This window comes from Pristiophorus japonicus, chromosome 19 (genome assembly GCF_044704955.1).
Source record: "Pristiophorus japonicus isolate sPriJap1 chromosome 19, sPriJap1.hap1, whole genome shotgun sequence".
Taxonomy (NCBI): domain Eukaryota; kingdom Metazoa; phylum Chordata; class Chondrichthyes; family Pristiophoridae; genus Pristiophorus; species Pristiophorus japonicus.
Genome location: NC_091995.1, coordinates 35,199,649 through 35,221,604, shown reverse-complemented (window position 1 = coordinate 35,221,604; position 21,956 = coordinate 35,199,649). Strand labels below are relative to the sequence as shown.

General features: G+C 43.4%; 1 protein-coding gene across 1 annotated transcript in view; it reads left to right on the top strand.

Annotated features, from left to right (window-relative positions):
- LOC139230170 (complement C3-like) overlaps positions 1-21,956 on the top strand; it is a 70,908-nt gene that overhangs the window by 28,052 nt on the left and 20,900 nt on the right. Inside the window, exons 5-6 of the mRNA XM_070862011.1 lie at positions 5,740-5,892; positions 9,693-9,816. Of these exons, the coding sequence (XP_070718112.1) occupies positions 5,740-5,892; positions 9,693-9,816 (277 nt within the window). The remainder of the gene's footprint in view (positions 1-5,739; positions 5,893-9,692; positions 9,817-21,956) is intronic.

The following is a 21,956-nucleotide window of genomic DNA, read 5'->3' as shown; positions in this document are numbered from 1 at the left end:
ACCAATACCTACCTCCCTGCATTTGTACTCCATCCCTTTCGCAATGAAGGCCAATATTCCATTTGCCTTCCTGATTACCTGCTGCACCTGCAAACTAACCATTTGGGATTCATGCACAAGGACCCCCAGGTCCCTCTGCACCACAGCATGTTGTAATTTCTCCCCATTCAAATAATATTCCCTTTTACTGTTTTTTTTCCCAAGGTGGATGACCTCACACTTTCCGACATTGTATTCCATATGCCAAACTTTAGCCCATTCGCTTAACCTATCCAAATCTCCTTGCAGTCTCTCTGAGTCCTCTACACAACCCGCTTTCCCACTAATCTTAGTGTCATCTGCAAATTTTGTTGCACAACACTCTGTCGCCTCTTCTAGGTCATCTATGTATATTGTAAACAGTTGTGGTCCCAGCACTGATCCCTGTGGCACACCACTAACCACTGATTTCCAACCGGAAAAGGACCTATTTATCCCGACTCTCTGCTTTCTGTTCGGCAGCCAATTCTCTATCCATGCTAATACATTTCCTCTGACTCCGCGTACCTTTATCTTCTGCAGTAACCTTTTGTGTGGCACCTTATCGAATGCCTTTTGGAAATCTAAATACACCACATCCATCGGTACATATCTATCCACCATGCTCGTTATATCCTCAAAGAATTCCAGTAAGTTAGTTAAACATGATTTCCCTTTCATGAATCCATGCTGTGTCTGCTTTATTGCACTATTCCTATCCAGATGTCACGCTATTTCTTCCTTAATGATAGTTTCAAGCATTTTCCCCACTACAGATGTTAAACTAACCGGCCTATAGTTACCTGCCTTTTGCCTGCCCCCTTTTTTAAACAGAGACATTACATTAGCTGCTCTCCAATCCGCTGGTACCTCCCCAGAGTCCAGAGAATTTTGGTAGATTATAACGAATGCATCTGCTATAACTTCAGCCATCTCTTTTAATACCCTGGGATGTATTTCATCAGGACTAGGGGACTTGTCTACCTTCAGTCCCATTAGCCTGTCCAGCACTACTCCCCTAGTGATAGTGATTGTCTCAAGGTCCTCCCTTCTCACATTCCTGTGGCCTGCAAATTTTGGCATTGTTTTTGTGTCTTCCACTGTGAAGACGGAAGCAAAATAATTGTTTAAGGTCTCAGCCATTTCCACATTTCCCATTATTAAATCTCCCTTCTCATCTTCTAAGGGACCAACATTTACTTTAGTCACTCTCTTCCGTTTTATATATCGGTAAAAGCTTTTACTATCTGTTTTTATGTTTTGCGCCAGTTTACTTTTGTAATCTATCTTTCCTTTCTTTATTGCTTTCTTAGTCATTCTTTGCTGTCGTTTAAAATTTTCCCAATCTTCTAGTTTCCCACTAACCTTGGCCACCTTATACGCATTGGTTTTTAATTTGATACTCTCCTTTATTTCCTTGGTTATCCACGGCTGGTTATCTCTTCTCTTGCCGCCCTTCTTTTTCACTGGAATATATTTTTTTTGCGCACTATGAAAGAGCTCCTTAAAAATCCTCCACTGTTCCTCAATTGTGCCACCATTTAGTCCTTGTTTCCAGTCTACTTTAGCCAACTCTGCCCTCATCCCACTGTAGTCCCCTTTGTTTAAGCATAATACCCTCGTTTCTGATACAACTTCCTCATCCTCAATCTGTATTACAAATTCAACCATATTGTGATCACTCATTCCGAGAGGATCTTTTACGAGGAGATCGTTTATTTTTCCTGTCTCATTACACAGGACCAGACCCAAGATGGCTTGCTCCCTTGTAGGCTCTGTTACATACTGTTCTAAGAAACAGTCCCGTATGCATTCTATGAATTCCTTCTCCAGGCTACCCCCTGCGATTTGATTTGACCATTCGATATGTAGGTTAAAATCCCCCATGACTACTCTAATTCCTTTTTCACATGCCTCCATTATTCCCTTGATTATTGCCCGCCTCACCATGAAGTTATTATTTGGGGGCCTATAAACTACCCCCACCAGTGACTTTTTCCCCTTACTATCTCTAATCTCCACCCACAATGATTCAACATTTAGTTCATTGGAGCCAATATCATCCCTCACAACTGCCCTGATATCATCCTTTATTAACAGAGCTACCCCACCTCCTTTCCCTTCTTGTCTATCTTTCTGAATCGTCAGATACCCCTGTATGTTTAATTCCCAGTCTTAGCCACCTTGCAACCATGTTTCTGTAATGGCCACCAAATCATACCCATTTGTAATGATTTGTGCCGTCAACTCATTTACTTTCTTTCGAATGCTGCGTGCATTTAGGTAGAGTGTTTTCATCCTCGTTTTTAAACCATGATTTTTAGTTTTTACCCCTCCTGCAGCCCTTTTATATTCAGTGGCCCTTTTTGTTTCTTGCCTTTGGTTTCTCTGCCCTCCATTTTTACTCATCTCTTTTCCGTTTTTTGTTTTTGTCTCCTTTTTGTTTCCCTCTGTCTCCCTATATTGGTTCCCATCCCCCTGCCATATTAGTTTAACTCCTCACCAACAGCACTAGCAAACACTCCCCCTCGGACATTGGTTCCGTTCCTGCCCAAGTGCAGACCGGCCAGTTTGTACTGGTCCCACCTCCCCCAGAACCTGTTCCAATGCCCCACGAATTTGAATCCCTCCCTGCTGCGCCACTGCTCAAGCCACGTATTCATCTGCGCTATCCTGCGATTCCTACTCTGACTAGCACGTGGCACTGGTAGCAATCCCGAGATTATTACTTTTGAGGTCCTACTTTTTAATTTAACTCCTAGCTCCTTAAATTCTTCTCGTAGGATCTCATCCCTTTTTTTACCTATGTCGTTGGTACCAATGTGCACCACGACAACTGGCTGTTCTCCCTCCCTTTTTAGAATGTCCTGCACTCGCTCGGAGACATCCTTGACCCTTGCACCAGGGAGGCAACATACCATCCTGGAGTCTCGATTGCAGCCGCAGAAACGCCTATCTATTCCCCTTATGATTGAATCCCCTATCACTATCGCTCTCCCACTATTTTTCCTGCCCTCCTGTACAACAGAGCCAGCCACGGTGCCATGAACTTGGCTGCTGCTGCTTTCCCCTGATGAGTCATCTCTCTCAACAGCACTCAAAGCAGTGTATCTGTTTTGCAGAGGGATGACCAGGTGGGACCCTTGCACTACTTTCTTTGTACTACTCTTCCTGCTGGTCTTCCATTCCCTAGCTGGCTGTGGATCCTTCTCATGCGGTAATACCAACTCACTAAACGTGCCACTTATGTCATTCTCAGCATCGTGGATGCTCCAGAGTTAATCCACCCTCAGTTCCAATTCCGCAACGCGGTCCATCAGGAGCTGGAGGCGGATACACTTCTCACACATGTAGTCCTCAGGGACACCGGAAGCGTCCCTGAGTTCCCACATGGTACAGGAGGAGCATATCACGTGACCGAGCTCTCCTGCCATGCCTTAACCCTTAGATACCCTTAAATTGGTAATAACAATGTTACAGTTCACTTACTGATATAAAAAATAAAAAGAAAAGCTACTCACCAATCACCAGCCAATCACTTACCCCAATGGCTGTGACGTCACCTTTTGATTCCTTTCTACTTCTATTTTGCTTTCTCTCCCGCTGTAGCTGCACCGGTACGCCTTTATAAGCCGCTCCGACACTGCTCCCACCTCTCGCTGACTGCCGCTGACTCTCGAGCTCCCGCTGGGCCTTTTATAGGCCGCTCCGACACTGCTCCCACCTCTCACCAACTGCCGCTGGCTCTCGATCTCCCGCTGGGCCTTTATAGGCCGCTCCCCTCTCACCAACCGCCGCTGGCTCTCGATCTCCCGCTGGGCCTTTTATAGGTATAAAAGCAGGGAAGTCCTGCTACAATTGTACAGGGTATTGGTGTGGCAATACCTAGAGTACTGCGTACAGATTTGGTCTCCTTATTCAATGAGGGGATATACTTGCATTGGAGGCATTTTCAGAAAGGGTTAATTCCTGAGATGAAGGGGTTATCTTATGAAGAAAGGTTGAGCAGGTTGAGCCTGTACTCATGGTGTTTAGAAGAATGAGAGATGATCTTATTGAAACAGATATGATTATGAGGGCTTGACAGGTTAGATGCAGAGAGAATGTTTTCCCTTGGGGGGTGGGGGGGGGAATCTAGAACTAGGGAGTATAGTTTCAGAATAAGGGGTTACCCATTTAAAACTGAGATGAGGAGGAATTTCTTCTTTCAGAGGGTTGTAACTCTGTGGAATTCTCTGCCCCAGAGAAGGCTGGGTCATTGAATATATTTAAGGTAGAGATAGACAGATTTTTGAGCGATAAGGGAGTCAAAGGTTATGGGGAGCGGGCAGGGAAGTGGAGTTGAGGCTAAGATTAGATCAGCCATGATCTTATTGAATGGTGGAGCAGGCTCGAGGGGCCAAATGGCCTACTCCTGCTCATATTTCTCACGTTCTTATGTTCTTATGTAATGTATGCACCTGTGAGAATGCTGCCAGGTTTGTGGAGTAGTTGCATTGTGAGTGGCTTAGCCAGCCACTTGATGTTCACAATACTCAATAAAACTCCAGTCATTTGGGTCTAGGTCATCCACCATGAGGTATGCAGTTGTGAGCCTAGTGGATGAATTGGTAATGTGTCGTGTGATTGTTCAATCTATGTTAATAAACCAACTAGTTCTTAATAGCAATGTGTTGCTATAAATACTTAAGCAAAGAAACCATGAAGCAAATACATTACAGTCACATTCTTTATTGTCTTTGGTACTCTTGATATACGCAACTATTAACGGAGCAGGCTCAAGGGTCTGAATCACCTGCTCCCCTTCCAGTGAGTGTTACAGCCTGATTAGAAAACATGGAACAATTACAGATAATGATTGACTTTCTCTTCTAATCTTTGTTTCTGGTTTGATAATTCTATTCAGTGAAAAATTCATGAGCGGAGCTCAGAGGGTTACATTCTGAGGGAAGGTTGCATCCTCCTCACTACTGCGTCAGCTGTGGCTCAGTGGGCAGCACACTCGCCTCTGAGTCAGAAGGTTGTGGGTTCAAGTCCCACTCCAGGGACTAAGGCACATAAATCTAGGGTGACACTCCCGAGGGAGTGCTGCACTGTCGGAGGTGCCGTCTTTTGGTTGAGACATTAAACCGAGGCCCCATCTGCCCTTTCCGGTGGTTGTAAAAGATCCCATGGCACTATTTCAAAGAAGAGCAGAGGAGGTGCACTGGCCAATATTTATTCTTCAATCAACATCACTAAAAAACAAACTATCTGGATCATTATCACATTGCTGTTTGTGTGAGTTTGCCGTGCGCAAATTGGCTGCCGCGTTTCCCACATTGCCACAGTGACGACACTCCAAATGTACTTGATTGGCTGTAAAGCGCTTTGAGATATCCGGTGGATGTGAAAGTCCCTATATAAATACTAGTCTTTCTTTTCTTTTTGCTTACTATATTTGCAAGCCTTGTGACAGCTGCAAACTTTCAAATTGTACCCTGTACACCTAAGCCCAGCTTATTAATATATATCAAAAAGGGCAGTGGTCCTAATACCAAGGCCCGGGGGAACACCATTGTGTACTTCCCTCCAGTCTGAAAAACAGCCGTTCATCACTACTCTCTGCTTACTGTCTCTCAGCCAGTTTTGTATCCACGGAACCCATGCGTACTCACAATCATTCATGTTCAGAAGACTATTGCTGCCCCTTGAGGCTCACAAGTTGATTGTAATTTACAGTTTCAGGTAGATTCAGCACTGTACAAGAAGCACGGCAGAAGTTACCAACTATCGTTATCGGTTCTGTCCAACAGTGCGGCAGAGGTATATGTGCAAACGGTGGATATCAGTCTGAAAGAACAACATAAACAGGACACTATCACCATGAGGAAGGTAATGACTCATCAGGTAGATTTGTTTTCAGCGGAGATCATTGATATTAAAGTTCATAAGCTTCAATTAGGATTGGGGTTTTTTCCTACACTTTCGTGGTTCGATACACAGAAAGTATTTACAACATCTTTTAAAAGAATTGACGGGCTTCAAATTGATGGACATGTGTGAAAGTAAACGCAGAAAAACGTGTGGTGATACATTTTGGTAGGAAGAATGAGGTGAGACAATAAGAGCTAAGTGGTACAATTTTAAAGGGGATGCAAGAGCAGAGGGTGTTTGTGTAACAAAACAGGTTAACAAAGTAGTTAATAAAGCATATGGGATCCTGGATTTTATAAATAGAGGCATAAAGCCAGGAAGTTATGCTGAACCTATATCAAATACTAGTTCAGCCACAGCTGGAGGACTGTGTCCAATTCTGGTCACCACATTACAGGAAAGATGTGATTGCACTAGAGAGGGTACAGAGGAGATTTACGAGAACATTGCCCGGACTAGAGAATTTTAGCTATGAGAAAAGATTGACTAGGTTGGGGTTGTTTTCTTTGGAACAAAGGAGGCTGAGGGGAGACCTAATTGAGGTGTATAAAATTATGAGGGGCCTGGATAGAATTGATAGGACGGACCTAGTCCCCTTAACAGAGTTGTCAATATCGATCTTATCGAAACATTTCAGATTATGAGGGGGCTTGACAAGCTGGATGCAGAGAGGATGTTTCCACTAGTGGGGGAGACTAGAACAAGGGGGCATAATCTTAGAATAAGGGGCCACCCATTTAAAACTGAGATGAGGAGAAATTTCTTCTCTCAGAGGGTTGTAAATCTGTAGAATTCGATGCATCAGAGAGCTGTAGAAACTGGGATATTGAATAAATTTAAGACAGAGATAGACAGTTTCTTAACCGATAAGGGAATAAGCGGGCGGGGAAGTGGACCTGAGTCCATGATCGGATCAGCCATGATCATATTAAATAGCGGAGCAGGCTCGAGGGGCCATATGGCCTACTCCTGCTCCTATTTCTTATGTTCTTATGTTCTTATAACCAGGGGGCATAAATTTAAAGAAATTGGTAGTAGCTTTAGAGGGGATTTGAGGGAATTTTCTTCATCCAGAGGGTCTGGAACTCACTGTCTGAAAGGGTGGTCAAGGCAGAAACCCTCATCACATTTAAAAAGTACTTGATTAGCCACTTGAAGTGCCGTAACCCACAGGGCTACGGACCAAGAGCTGCAAAGTGGGATAAGGCTGGATAGCTCTTTGTCGGCCGGCACGGACACGATGGGCCGAATGGCCTCCTTCCGTGCTGTAAACTTCTATGATTCTGTGATTCTATGATAATAATTCTGGCAGAACTCCATTGGCTTCATTATTCTGAAGGAGCTTGATGTGGGCACGATCCAACCTGCCAAGCGTAGTTTATTGCTCCAGATAGTTACTCACACTGCCACCTTAGTTAGGATCATTTGTGTCTTCAGTCATTTAAAAGCTTGTATTGGGGAACGAGGAGGTTGGACCTTGAGGCTGTACCTCAAGGAACTGCTGACAATCAAGCCTCGAGTGACGCGTAAAAAAGCTCTTCCTTGTCTGCTGTCTCTAAGCGGCCGATTTTGATCAAGGCCCCAGCCTGCCCTAGTGCCGCCCAAATTGCCGCCAATGGCCGCCGGGGTCCCGGACGGCACTTTGGGCGGGATATTTATCAACAAGGTCCCTCGAAGGTCGGCGGGTGGCAAATGAGTGACTCACGCCGCCAATCTGGGTGGCAGCGGGCGGGAGGTCTCATTCCCGGCGGCAGAGGCCTTTGCCGCCCAAGTGCTGCCGAGGCTGGAGTCGGGCCCACAGAGGGTCGAAAACCTGAATAAAATAATCCGCAGGAAAAACATTTTTAAAACTATCGGAAGACCTTCAGGGGACCCCCATCCAGGTAAGTCGCTGTGGGGGAAAAAAAAAATGTTCACGATCCTTTTGTTCAGGATCTTCAAGCTTACTGTCGGGGACAGACCAACCTCCTGGCAGCTGTCCACCCCCGCTCTGCCGCCGACTCCTGCCTGCTTCAATCTGGGAGCTCGCCGGGCGGGAGCTCAGTTGCACCACTCGGCCGCCCGCTGACGTCAGCGGACGGTTCCCGGCGGCGCTCCCCTCCCGCCCGCTGCAGGCCATCCCGAAAAGTGGCACTGGGCGGATCTTCCAGAGGAATGTCGGCGGCAATGGGCAGTGAGTGATGAATTTCGGCCCCCAAGAGTCATGCTTAACACAAATTTGAGTAGGTGCTGACTAGACACGGGTCTACGTCTCGGAACTGAGCCCTAACTCAGCACGAACTGACCAATTGCTCAGAAAGGCCACAGGATGGATCACCTGCTAAATGGTTAAACAAAAATTGACCCACGTTCATCATCATCATAGGCCGTCCCTCGAAACGAGGATGACTTGCTTCCACGCCAACAAAGGATGAGTTCACAGGTGTTTCAATGAGGGACCTAATATTCTCGGACCCGAACGACATGTTGAAGGGTGGAAGATGCCTGTGCGTGGATTTTTTTAACGTGTGGTGGCCGTTGCACACCAGCCATCACATGGGACCTGTCAGAGCTAGGTCTTGGTCCAGTGGCAAGGATTGACCAAGACGACTGGAGACCAGCTCTGCTGCACGGACCGAGCACACACACACACATATTGCAGTGTGGGCTGGCCCGTGCTGCTTCTGGGTCCTCGCCTCTCCTGGGCCCCGAACTCACGCCTCTCCTGGGCCCCGAACTCACGCCTCTCCTGGGCCCCGATCACATCCCTCTACAATCTCCCGCCGCTCCTTCGCCCCGACCTCGCCGCTCCTGCTGTAGCTGCCCACGCTCCAATCACCGACCTGTACCTTGCTGGTGTCTCTCTTCACTGCCGTCGCCCTCCTGCACCAGCTCGCGCTGTACCTTGCAGTGATACATTCAGTGCATGTTTAGTGCAGTGGGGACACCTTTGAGGTTGGGACTAGGGCCCATTGTTGGGAAAAGCGGAGGGGCTTTAAATTTCACTCAACTGACCCATACCTACTCCACGCTCACATCGGTGGCAATTTTAACCGAACTCGCGGTCCATTATGGAGAGTGATATCGGGGTGGGGGTGTAAAACCAGCGATGCCCCTTGTCGGATTCCCGATGGGCGGGTCAGGTTAAAATTGCCCTGATCTCTGACGTGGAATTGTTCTATTCTCCAAAACAGCTGGGTCAGCCGTGGCTCAGTGGGCAGCACACTTGCCTCTGAGTCAGAAGGTTGTGGGTCCATGTCCCACTCCAGGGACTTGAGCACAAATAATCCAGGCTGACACTCCCAGTGCAGTGCTGAGGGAGTGCTGCACTGTTAGAGGTGGCGTTTTTCTGATAAGAAGTTAAAGCGAAGTCCCATCTGCTCTCTCAGGTCGACATAAAAGATCCCATAGCAATATTTTTAAGAAGAGCAGGGGCGTTATCCCCGGTGTCCTGAGGCCAATATTTATCCCTCAATCAACAGAACAAAAAACAGATTATCTGCTCATTATCACATTTCTGTTTGTGGGAGCTTGCTCTGCGCAAATTGGCTGCCGCGTTTCCCACATTACAACACTGACTACACTCCAAAAGTAAGTAAAGAGCTTTGGGATGTATGGTGGTCGTGAAAGGTGCTATTTAAATGCAAGGCTTTCTTCTTTTTTAAAACATCCTTGCCTTAATGTTCACCAAATAAAGATATGGACAGTGTCAAATTCACAGCACAATAATCCAGCAGAAGTAGTGATGCACTTATTCCGCATTTTCTCCAACCAACTAGGTCCTTGAAGCTTTAGATTCCTACGACATAGGTTCATCGTACGGAAGAAGTGGGACGGACGCTGTAAGTGTCTTCAAGGATTCCGGGCTGCATTTCTTCTCCAATCTGCTTCCAGAACTGCCTGGTAATATATTGTTAATACATCTACCACCAATCCTATCTGGCAAAATATTGTTTGTGATTCCATCACTAAAACGATCTGATAATATATTGTGATACGTGCTCTTTCTAAAACAAATGTTATGACACAAAAGCAAAATATTGCAGATGCTGGGAAACCGAAATATAAAGGAAAATTGCTGGAAATGCTCAGCGGGTCAGGTAGCAGCCGTGGAGAGAGAAACAGAGTTAATGTTTCAGGTCGATGAGCCTTCATCAGAACTGGAAAAAGTTACAGATGTAACAGATCTTTCAGCAAGTACAAAGATAGGGAATGGGTGGACGGGGGGGGCAGGGGAACGTTGGTGGGGTGGGGCGGGTGGGGGGAGGATAGATCAAAAGAAGGTGGAAGGCAAGAGAGATCATGGGCCAGAATTTGATGAAAGTTTCCGCCTGTCCCAGTGCTGCCCAAAGGAGTGCTGATGGCCGCCGAGGTACCAGAAGGTACTTTGGGAGGGGTTTTGATCAATGAGTTACCTCGAAGGTCAGCGGGCGGCAAATGAGCGATTTAAGCTGCCAATCTGGGTGGCGGCAGGCGGGAAGTCTCATTCTCGGTGGCAAAGATGCTTGCCACTCAGGGGCCGCCGAGGATGGAGTCGGGCCCACGGATGATCGAAGAAATAGAGGAATTAGCACCAAAAACAGGGAATCATGAGCTCTGGAAACTGTGGTATTGGGAGCTCCAGAAACTGTGGAATTAGTTTCAGAAACTGTGGAATTAGCTCCAAAAACTGTGCAATTAGCTCCAGAAACTGTGGAATTAGTTCCAGAAATTGAGGAATTAGTTCCAGAAACTGTGGAATTAGTTCCAGAAATTGAGGAATTAGTTCCAGAAACTGAGGAATTAGTTCCAGAAATTGTGGAATTAGTTCCAGAAATTGTGGAATTAGTTCCAGAAATTGAGGAATTAGTTCCAGAAACTGTGGAATTAGTTCCAGAAATTGAGGAATTAGTTCCAGAAACTGAGGAATTAGTTCCAGAAACTGAGGAATTAGTTCCAGAAACTGAGGAATTAGCTCCAAAAACTGTGGAATTAGTTCCAGAAATTGAGGAATTAGTTCCAGAAACTGTGGAATTAGTTCCAGAAACTGAGGAATTAGTTCCAGAAACTGTGGAATTAGTTCTAGAAACTGGGGAATTAGTTCCCGAAACTGAGGAATTAGTTCCAGAAACTGTGGAATTAGTTCCAGAAACTGGGGAATTAGTTCCAGAAACTGTGGAATTAGTTCCAGAAACTGTGGATTTAGTTCCAGAAACTGTGGAATTAGTTCCAGAAACTGTGGAATTAGTACCAGAAACTGTGGAATTAGTTCCAGAAACTGTGGAATTAGTTCCAGAAACTGGGGAATTAGTTCCAGAACCTGTGGAATTAGCTCCAGAAACTGAGGAATTAGTTCCAGAAACTGAGGAATTAGCTCCAGAAAAAGTGGAATTAGCTCCAGAAACTGTGGAATTAGCTCCAGAAACTGTGGAATTAGTTCCAGAAACTGAGGAATTAGTTCCAGAAACTGTGGAATTAGTTCCAGAAACTGTGGAATTAGTTTCAGAAGCTGTGGAATTAGCTCCAGAAACTGGGGGATTAGTTCCAGAAACTGTAGAATTAGTTCCAGAAACTGTGGAATTAGCTCCAGAAACTGTGGAATTAGTTCCAGAAACTGAGGAATTAGTTCCTGAAACTGTGGAATTAGTTCCAGAAACTGTGGAATTAGTCCCAGAAACTGTGGAATTAGCTCCAGAAACTGAGGAATTAGTTCCAGAAACTGTGGAATTAGTTCCAGAAACTGAGGAATTAGCTCCAGAAACTGTGGAATTAGTTCCAGAAACTGCGGAATTGGTTCCAGAATCTGTGGAATTAGACCCAGAAACTGGGGGATTAGTTCCAGAAACTGTGGAATTAGCTCCAGTAACTGTGGAATTCGTTCCAGAAACTGAGGAATTAGCTCCAGAAACTGTGGAATTAGCTCCAGAAACTGTGGAATTAGTTCCAGAAACTGTGGAATTAGCTCCAGAAACTGTGGAATTAGTTCCAGAAACTGAGGAATTAATTCCAGAAATTGGGGAATTAGTTCCAGAAACTGTGGAATTAGCTCCAGAAACTGTGGAATTAGTTCCAGAAACTGAGGAATTATTTCCAGAAATTGGGGAATTAGTTCCAGAAACTGAGGAATTAGCTCCAGAAACTGTGGAATTAGCTCCAGAAACTGGGGAATTAGCTCCAGAAAATGAGAAATTAGTTCCACAAACTGAGGAATTAGCTCCAGAAACTGGAGAATTAGCTCCAGAAACTGGGGAATTAGCTCCAGAAACTGGGGAATTAGCTCCAGAAACTGGGGAATTAGTTCCAGAAACTGGGGAATTAGTTCGAGAAACTGAGGAATTAGCTCCAGAAACTGTGGAATTAGCTCCAGAAACTGGAATTAGCTCCAGAAACTGGGGAATTAGTTCCAGAAATTAGGGAATTAGTTCCAGAAACTGTGGTATTAGTTCCAGAAACTGTGGAATTAGCTCCAGAAACTGTGGATTTAGTTCCAGAAACTGTGGAATTAGCTCCAGAAACTGGGGAATTAGTTCCAGAAACTGGGGAATTAGCTCCAGAAACTGGGGAATTAGCTCCATAAACTGGGGAATTAGTTCCAGAAACTGGGGAATTGGCTCCAGAAACTGTGGAATTAGCTCCAGAAACTGTGGAATTAGCTCCAAAAACTGTGGAATTAGTTCCAGAAACTGGGGAATTAGTTCCAGAAACTGAGAAATTAGTTCCACAAACTGAGGAATTAGCTCTAGAAACTGGGGAATTAGTTCCAGAAACTGGGGAATTAGCTCCAGAAACTGAGGAATTAGTTCCAGAAACTGAGGAATTAGTTCCAGAAACTGGGGAATTAGCTCCAGAAACTGAGGAATTAGTTCCAGAAACTGGGGAATTAGCTCCAGAAACTGAGGAATTAGTTCCAGAAACTGAGGAATTAGCTCCAGAAACTGTGGAATTAGTTCCAGAAATTGAGGAATTAGTTCCAGAAACTGAGGAATTAGTTCCAGAAACTGAGGAATTAGATCCAGAAACTGGAATTAGCTCCAGAAACTGGGGAATTAGTTCCAGAAACTGTGGAATTAGTTCCAGAAACTGTGGAATTAGCTCCAGAAACTGTGGATTTAGTTCCAGAAACTGTGGAATTAGCTCCAGAAACTGGGGAATTAGTTCCAGAAACTGGGGAATTAGCTCCAGAAACTGGGGAATTAGCTCCAGAAACTGGGGAATTAGTTCCAGAAACTGAGGAATTAGCTCCAGAAACTGTGGAATTACTTCCAGAAACTGTGGAATTAGCTCCAGAAACTGAGGAGTTAGTTCCAGAAACTGAGGAATTAGTTCCAGAAACTGTGGAATGAGTTCCAGAAACTGGGGAATTAGTTCCAGAAACTGGGGAATTAGTTCCAGAAACTGTGGAATTAGCTCCAGAAACTGGGAATTAGTTACAGAAACTGAGAAATTAGCTCCAGAAACTGTGGGATTAGCTCCAGAAACTGAGGAATTAGCTCCAGAAACTGTGGAATTAGTTGCAGAAACTGTGGAATTAGCTCCATAAACTGAGGAATTAGTTCCAGAAACTGAGGAATTAGTTCCAGAAACTGTGGAATTAGTTCCAGAAACTGTGGAATTAGCTCCAGAAACTGGAATTAGCTCCAGAAACTGTGGAATTAGCTCCAGAAACTGAGGAATTAGTTCCAGAAACTGAGGAATTAGATCCATAAACTGTGGAATAAGTTCCAGAAAAAACTGTGGAATTAGTTCCAGAAACTGTGGAATTACTTCCAGAAACTGTGGAATTAGTTCCAGAAACTGAGGAGTTAGTTCCAGAAACTGAGGAATTAGTTCCAGAAACTGTGGAATGAGTTCCAGAAACTGGGGAATTAGTTCCAGAAACTGTGGATTTAGTTCCAGAAACTGAAGAAATAGTTCCGGAAACTGTGGAATTATTTCCTAAACTGGGGAATTAGCTCCAGAAACTGGGGAATTAGTTCCAAAAACTGTGGAATTAGTTCCAGAAACTGAGGAATTAGTTCCAGAAACTGAGGAACTAGTTCCAGAAACTTTGAAATTAGTTCCAGAAACTGGGGAATTAGTTCCAGAAACTGTGGAATTAGTTCCAGAAACTGGGGAATTAGTTCCAGAAACTGTGGAATTAGCTCCAGAAACTGTGGAATTAGCTCCAGAAACTGTGGAATTAGCTGCAGAAACTGTGGAATTCGCTCCAGTAACTGTGGAATTAGTTCCAGAAACTGTGGATTTGGTTCCAGAAACTGGGGAATTAGCTCCAGAAACTGGGGAATTAGTTCCAGAAACTGTGGAATTAGTTCCAGAAACTGGGGAATTAGTTCCAAAAACTGAGGATTTAGTTCCAGAAACTGTGGAAGTAGCTCCAGAAACTGTGGATTTAGTTCCAGAAACTGTGGATTTGGTTCCAGAAACTGTGGAATTAGCTCCAGAAACTGGGGAATTAGTTCCAGAAACTGGGGAATTAGCTCCAGAAACTGGGGAATTAGCTCCAGAAACTGGGGAATTAGTTCCAGAAACTGAGGAATTAGCTCCAGAAACTGTGGAATTACTTCCAGAAACTGTGGAATTAGCTCCAGAAACTGGGGAATTAGTTCCAGAAACTGGGGAATTAGTTCCAGAAACTGTGGAATTAGCTCCAGAAACTGGGAATTAGTTCCAGAAACTGAGAAATTAGCTCCAGAAACTGTGGGATTAGCTCCAGAAACTGAGGAATTAGCTCCAGAAACTGTGGAATTAGTTGCAGAAACTGTGGAATTAGCTCCAGAAACTGTGGAATTAGCTCCAGAAACTGGAATTAGCTCCAGAAACTGTGGAATTAGCTCCAGAAACTGAGGAATTAGTTCCAGAAACTGAGGAATTAGTTCCAGAAACTGTGGAATTAGCTCCAGAAACTGGAATTAGCTCCAGAAACTGTGGAATTAGCTCCAGAAACTGAGGAATTAGTTCCAGAAACTGAGGAATTAGATCCATAAACTGTGGAATAAGTTCCAGAAAAAACTGTGGAATTAGTTCCAGAAACTGTGGAATTACTTCCAGAAACTGTGGAATTAGTTCCAGAAACTGAGGAGTTAGTTCCAGAAACTGAGGAATTAGTTCCAGAAACTGTGGAATGAGTTCCAGAAACTGGGGAATTAGTTCCAGAAACTGTGGATTTAGTTCCAGAAACTGAAGAAATAGTTCCGGAAACTGTGGAATTAGTTCCAGAAACTGGGGAATTAGCTCCAGAAACTGGGGAATTAGTTCCAAAAACTGTGGAATTAGTTCCAGAAACTGGGGAATTAGTTCCAGAAACTGAGGAACTAGTTCCAGAAACTGTGGAATTAGTTCCAGAAACTGGGGAATTAGTTCCAGAAACTGGGGAATTAGTTCCAGAAACTGTGGAATTAGCTCCAGAAACTGTGGAATTAGCTCCAGAAACTGTGGAATTAGCTGCAGAAACTGTGGAATTCGCTCCAGTAACTGTGGAATTAGTTCCAGAAACTGTGGATTTGGTTCCAGAAACTGGGGAATTAGCTCCAGAAACTGGGGAATTAGTTCCAGAAACTGTGGAATTAGTTCCAGAAACTGGGGAATTAGTTCCAAAAACTGAGGATTTAGTTCCAGAAACTGTGGAATTAGCTCCAGAAACTGTGGAATTAGCTCCAGAAACTGGGGAATTAGTTCCAGAAACTGTGGAATTCGTTCCAGAAACTGTGGAATTAGTTCCATAAACTATGGAATTAGTTCCAGAAACTGTGGAATTAGCTCCTGAAACTGTGGAATTAGTTCCAGAAACTGAGGAATTAGCTCCAGAAACTGTGGAATTACTTCCAGAAACTGTGGAATTAGCTCCAGAAACTGAGGAGTTAGTTCCAGAAACTGAGGAATTAGTTCCAGAAACTGTGGAATGAGTTCCAGAAACTGGGGAATTAGTTCCAGAAACTGGGGAATTAGTTCCAGAAACTGTGGAATTAGCTCCAGAAACTGGGAATTAGTTCCAGAAACTGAGAAATTAGCTCCAGAAACTGTGGGATTAGCTCCAGAAACTGAGGAATTAGTTCCAGAAACTGAGGAATTAGCTCCAGAAACTGTGGAATTAGTTGCAGAAACTGTGGAATTAGCTCCATAAACTGAGGAATTAGTTCCAGAAACTGAGGAATTAGTTCCAGAAACTGTGGAATTAGTTCCAGAAACTGTGGAATTAGCTCCAGAAACTGTGGAATTAGCTCCAGAAACTGTGGAATTAGCTCCAGAAACTGAGGAATTAGTTCCAGAAACTGAGGAATTAGATCCATAAACTGTGGAATAAGTTCCAGAAAAAACTGTGGAATTAGTTCCAGAAACTGTGGAATTACTTCCAGAAACTGTGGAATTAGTTCCAGAAACTGAGGAGCTAGTTCCAGAAACTGAGGAATTAGTTCCAGAAACTGTGGAATGAGTTCCAGAAACTGGGGAATTAGTTCCAGAAACTGTGGAATGAGTTCCAGAAACTGGGGAATTAGTTCCAGAAACTGTGGATTTAGTTCCAGAAACTGAAGAAATAGTTCCGGAAACTGTGGAATTAGTTCCAGAAACTGGGGAATTAGCTCCAGAAACTGGGGAATTAGTTCCAAAAACTGTGGAATTAGTTCCAGAAACTGAGGAACTAGTTCCAGAAACTGTGGAATTAGTTCCAGAAACTGGGGAATTAGTTCCAGAAACTGTGGAATTAGTTCCAGAAACTGTGGAATTAGTTCCAGAAACTGTGGAATTAGCTCCAGAAACTGTGGAATTAGCTCCAGAAACTGTGGAATTAGCTGCAGAAACTGTGGAATTCGCTCCAGTAACTGTGGAATTAGTTCCAGAAACTGTGGATTTGGTTCCAGAAACTGGGGAATTAGCTCCAGAAACTGGGGAATTAGTTCCAGAAACTGTGGAATTAGTTCCAGAAACTGGGGAATTAGTTCCAAAAACTGAGGATTTAGTTCCAGAAACTGTGGAATTAGCTCCAGAAACTGTGGATTTAGTTCCAGAAACTGTGGATTTGGTTCCAGAAACTGTGGAATTAGCTCCAGAAACTGGGGAATTAGTTCCAGAAACTGTGGAATTCGTTCCAGAAACTGTGGAATTAGTTCCATAAACTATGGAATTAGTTCCAGAAACTGTGGAATTAGCTCCTGAAACTGTGGAATTAGTTCCAGAAACTGGGGAATTAGTTCCAGATACTGGAGAATTAGTTCCAGAAACTGTGGAATTAGTTCCAGAAACTGGGGAATTAGTTCCAGAAACTGTGGAATTAGTTCCAGAAACTGGGGAATTAGTTCCAGAAACTGGGGAATTAGTTCCTGAAACTGTGGAATTAGTTGCAGAAACTGTGGAATTAACTCCAGAAACTGTGGAATTAGTTCCAGAAACTGTGGAATTAGTTCCAGAAACTGGGGAATTAGTTCCAGAAACTGGGGAATTAGTTCCAGAAACTATGGAATTAGTCCCAGAAACTGTGGAATTAGTTCCAAAAACTGTGGAATTAGCTCCAGAAACTGTGGAATTGCTTCCAGAAACTGAGGAATTAGTTCCAGAAACTGGGGAATTAGTTCCAGAAACTGGGGAATAAGTTCCAGAAACTGTGGAATTAGCTCCAGAACCTGTGGAATTAGTTCCAGAAACTGTGGAATTAGTTCCAGAAAATGTGGAATTAGCTCCAGAAACTGGGGAATTAGTTCCAGAAACTGTGGAATTCGTTCCAGAAACTGTGGAATTAGTTCCATAAACTATGGAATTAGTTCCAGAAACTGTGGAATTAGCTCCTGAAACTGTGGAATTAGTTCCAGAAACTGGGGAATTAGTTCCAGATACTGGGGAATTAGTTCCAGAAACTGTGGAATTAGTTCCAGAAACTGGGGAATTAGTTCCAGAAACTGTGGAATTAGTTCCAGAAACTGGGGAATTAGTTCCAGAAACTGGGGAATTAGTTCCAGAAACTGTGGAATTAGTTCCAGAAACTGGGGAATTAGTTCCAAAAACTGAGGATTTAGTTCCAGAAACTGTGGAATTAGCTCCAGAAACTGGGGAATTAGTTTCAGAAACTGTGGAATTCGTTCCAGAAACTGTGGAATTAGTTCCATAAACTATGGAATTAGTTCCAGAAACTGTGGAATTAGCTCCAGAAACTGGGGAATTAGTTCCAGAAACTGGGGAATTAGTTCCAGAAACTGGGGAATTAGTTCCAGAAACTGGGGAATTAGTTCCAGAAACTGTGGAATTAGTTGCAGAAACTGTGGAATTAACTCCAGAAACTGTGGAATTAGTTCCAGAAACTGTGGAATTAGTTCCAGAAACTGGGGAATTAGTTCCAGAAACTGGGGAATTAGTTCCAGAAACTATGGAATTAGCTCCAGAAGCTGTGGAATTAGTTCCAGAAACTGTGGAATTAGCTCCAGAAACTGTGGAATTGCTTCCAGAAACTGAGGAATTAGTTCCAGAAACTGGGGAATTAGTTCCAGAAACTGGGGAATAAGTTCCAGAAACTGTGGAATTAGCTCCAGAACCTGTGGAATTAGTTCCAGAAACTGTGGAATTAGTTCCAGAAAATGTGGAATTAGCTCCAGAAACTGGGGAATTAGTTCCAGAAACTGTGGAATTCGTTCCAGAAACTGTGGAATTAGTTCCATAAACTATGGAATTAGTTCCAGAAACTGTGGAATTAGCTCCTGAAACTGTGGAATTAGTTCCAGAAACTGGGGAATTAGTTCCAGATACTGGGGAATTAGTTCCAGAAACTGTGGAATTAGTTCCAGAAACTGTGGAATTAGTTCCAGAAACTGTGGAATTAGTTCCAGAAACTGAGGAATTAGTTCCAGAAACTGAGGAACTAGTTCCAGAAACTGTGGAATTAGTTCCAGAAACTGGGGAATTAGTTCCAGAAACTGGGGAATTAGTTCCAGAAACTGTGGAATTAGCTCCAGAAACTGTGGAATTAGCTCCAGAAACTGTGGAATTAGCTGCAGAAACTGTGGAATTCGCTCCAGTAACTGTGGAATTAGTTCCAGAAACTGTGGAATTAGTTCCAGAAACTGGGGAATTAGTTCCAAAAACTGAGGATTTAGTTCCAGAAACTGTGGAATTAGCTCCAGAAACTGGGGAATTAGTTTCAGAAACTGTGGAATTCGTTCCAGAAACTGTGGAATTAGTTCCATAAACTATGGAATTAGTTCCAGAAACTGTGGAATTAGCTCCAGAAACTGGGGAATTAGTTCCAGAAACTGGGGAATTAGTTCCAGAAACTGGGGAATTAGTTCCAGAAACTGGGGAATTAGTTCCAGAAACTGTGGAATTAGTTGCAGAAACTGTGGAATTAACTCCAGAAACTGTGGAATTAGTTCCAGAAACTGTGGAATTAGTTCCAGAAACTGGGGAATTAGTTCCAGAAACTGGGGAATTAGTTCCAGAAACTATGGAATTAGCTCCAGAAGCTGTGGAATTAGTTCCAGAAACTGTGGAATTAGCTCCAGAAACTGTGGAATTGCTTCCAGAAACTGAGGAATTAGTTCCAGAAACTGGGGAATTAGTTCCAGAAACTGGGGAATAAGTTCCAGAAACTGTGGAATTAGCTCCAGAACCTGTGGAATTAGTTCCAGAAACTGTGGAATTAGTTCCAGAAAATGTGGAATTAGCTCCAGAAACTGGGGAATTAGTTCCAGAAACTGTGGAATTCGTTCCAGAAACTGTGGAATTAGTTCCATAAACTATGGAATTAGTTCCAGAAACTGTGGAATTAGCTCCTGAAACTGTGGAATTAGTTCCAGAAACTGGGGAATTAGTTCCAGATACTGGGGAATTAGTTCCAGAAACTGTGGAATTAGTTCCAGAAACTGTGGAATTAGTTCCAGAAACTGTGGAATTAGTTCCAGAAACTGAGGAATTAGTTCCAGAAACTGAGGAACTAGTTCCAGAAACTGTGGAATTAGTTCCAGAAACTGGGGAATTAGTTCCAGAAACTGGGGAATTAGTTCCAGAAACTGTGGAATTAGCTCCAGAAACTGTGGAATTAGCTCCAGAAACTGTGGAATTAGCTGCAGAAACTGTGGAATTCGCTCCAGTAACTGTGGAATTAGTTCCAGAAACTGTGGATTTGGTTCCAGAAACTGGGGAATTAGCTCCAGAAACTGGGGAATTAGTTCCAGAAACTGTGGAATTAGTTCCAGAAACTGGGGAATTAGTTCCAAAAACTGAGGATTTAGTTCCAGAAACTGTGGAATTAGCTCCAGAAACTGTGGATTTAGTTCCAGAAACTGTGGATTTGGTTCCAGAAACTGTGGAATTAGCTCCAGAAACTGGGGAATTAGTTCCAGAAACTGGGGAATTAGCTCCAGAAACTGGGGAATTAGCTCCAGAAACGGGGGAATTAGTTCCAGAAACTGAGGAATTAGCTCCAGAAACTGTGGAATTACTTCCAGAAACTGTGGAATTAGCTCCAGAAACTGAGGAGTTAGTTCCAGAAACTGAGGAATTAGTTCCAGAAACTGTGGAATGAGTTCCAGAAACTGGGGAATTAGTTCCAGAAACTGGGGAATTAGTTCCAGAAACTGTGGAATTAGCTCCAGAAACTGGGAATTAGTTCCAGAAACTGAGAAATTAGCTCCAGAAACTGTGGGATTAGCTCCAGAAACTGAGGAATTAGTTCCAGAAACTGAGGAATTAGCTCCAGAAACTGTGGAATTAGTTGCAGAAACTGTGGAATTAGCTCCATAAACTGAGGAATTAGTTCCAGAAACTGAGGAATTAGTTCCAGAAACTGTGGAATTAGTTCCAGAAACTGTGGAATTAGCTCCAGAAACTGTGGAATTAGCTCCAGAAACTGTGGAATTAGCTCCAGAAACTGAGGAATTAGTTCCAGAAACTGAGGAATTAGATCCATAAACTGTGGAATAAGTTCCAGAAAAAACTGTGGAATTAGTTCCAGAAACTGTGGAATTACTTCCAGAAACTGTGGAATTAGTTCCAGAAACTGAGGAGTTAGTTCCAGAAACTGAGAAATTAGTTCCAGAAACTGTGGAATGAGTTCCAGAAACTGGGGAATTAGTTCCAGAAACTGTGGAATGAGTTCCAGAAACTGGGGAATTAGTTCCAGAAACTGTGGATTTAGTTCCAGAAACTGAAGAAATAGTTCCGGAAACTGTGGAATTAGTTCCAGAAACTGGGGAATTAGCTCCAGAAACTGGGGAATTAGTTCCAAAAACTGTGGAATTAGTTCCAGAAACTGAGGAACTAGTTCCAGAAACTGTGGAATTAGTTCCAGAAACTGGGGAATTAGTTCCAGAAACTGTGGAATTAGTTCCAGAAACTGTGGAATTAGTTCCAGAAACTGTGGAATTAGCTCCAGAAACTGTGGAATTAGCTCCAGAAACTGTGGAATTAGCTGCAGAAACTGTGGAATTCGCTCCAGTAACTGTGGAATTAGTTCCAGAAACTGTGGATTTGGTTCCAGAAACTGGGGAATTAGCTCCAGAAACTGGGGAATTAGTTCCAGAAACTGTGGAATTAGTTCCAGAAACTGGGGAATTAGTTCCAAAAACTGAGGATTTAGTTCCAGAAACTGTGGAATTAGCTCCAGAAACTGTGGATTTAGTTCCAGAAACTGTGGATTTGGTTCCAGAAACTGTGGAATTAGCTCCAGAAACTGGGGAATTAGTTCCAGAAACTGGGGAATTAGCTCCAGAAACTGGGGAATTAGCTCCAGAAACTGGGGAATTAGTTCCAGAAACTGAGGAATTAGCTCCAGAAACTGTGGAATTACTTCCAGAAACTGTGGAATTAGCTCCAGAAACTGAGGAGTTAGTTCCAGAAACTGAGGAATTAGTTCCAGAAACTGTGGAATGAGTTCCAGAAACTGGGGAATTAGTTCCAGAAACTGGGGAATTAGTTCCAGAAACTGTGGAATTAGCTCCAGAAACTGGGAATTAGTTCCAGAAACTGTGGAATTCGTTCCAGAAACTGTGGAATTAGTTCCATAAACTATGGAATTAGTTCCAGAAACTGTGGAATTAGCTCCTGAAACTGTGGAATTAGTTCCAGAAACTGGGGAATTAGTTCCA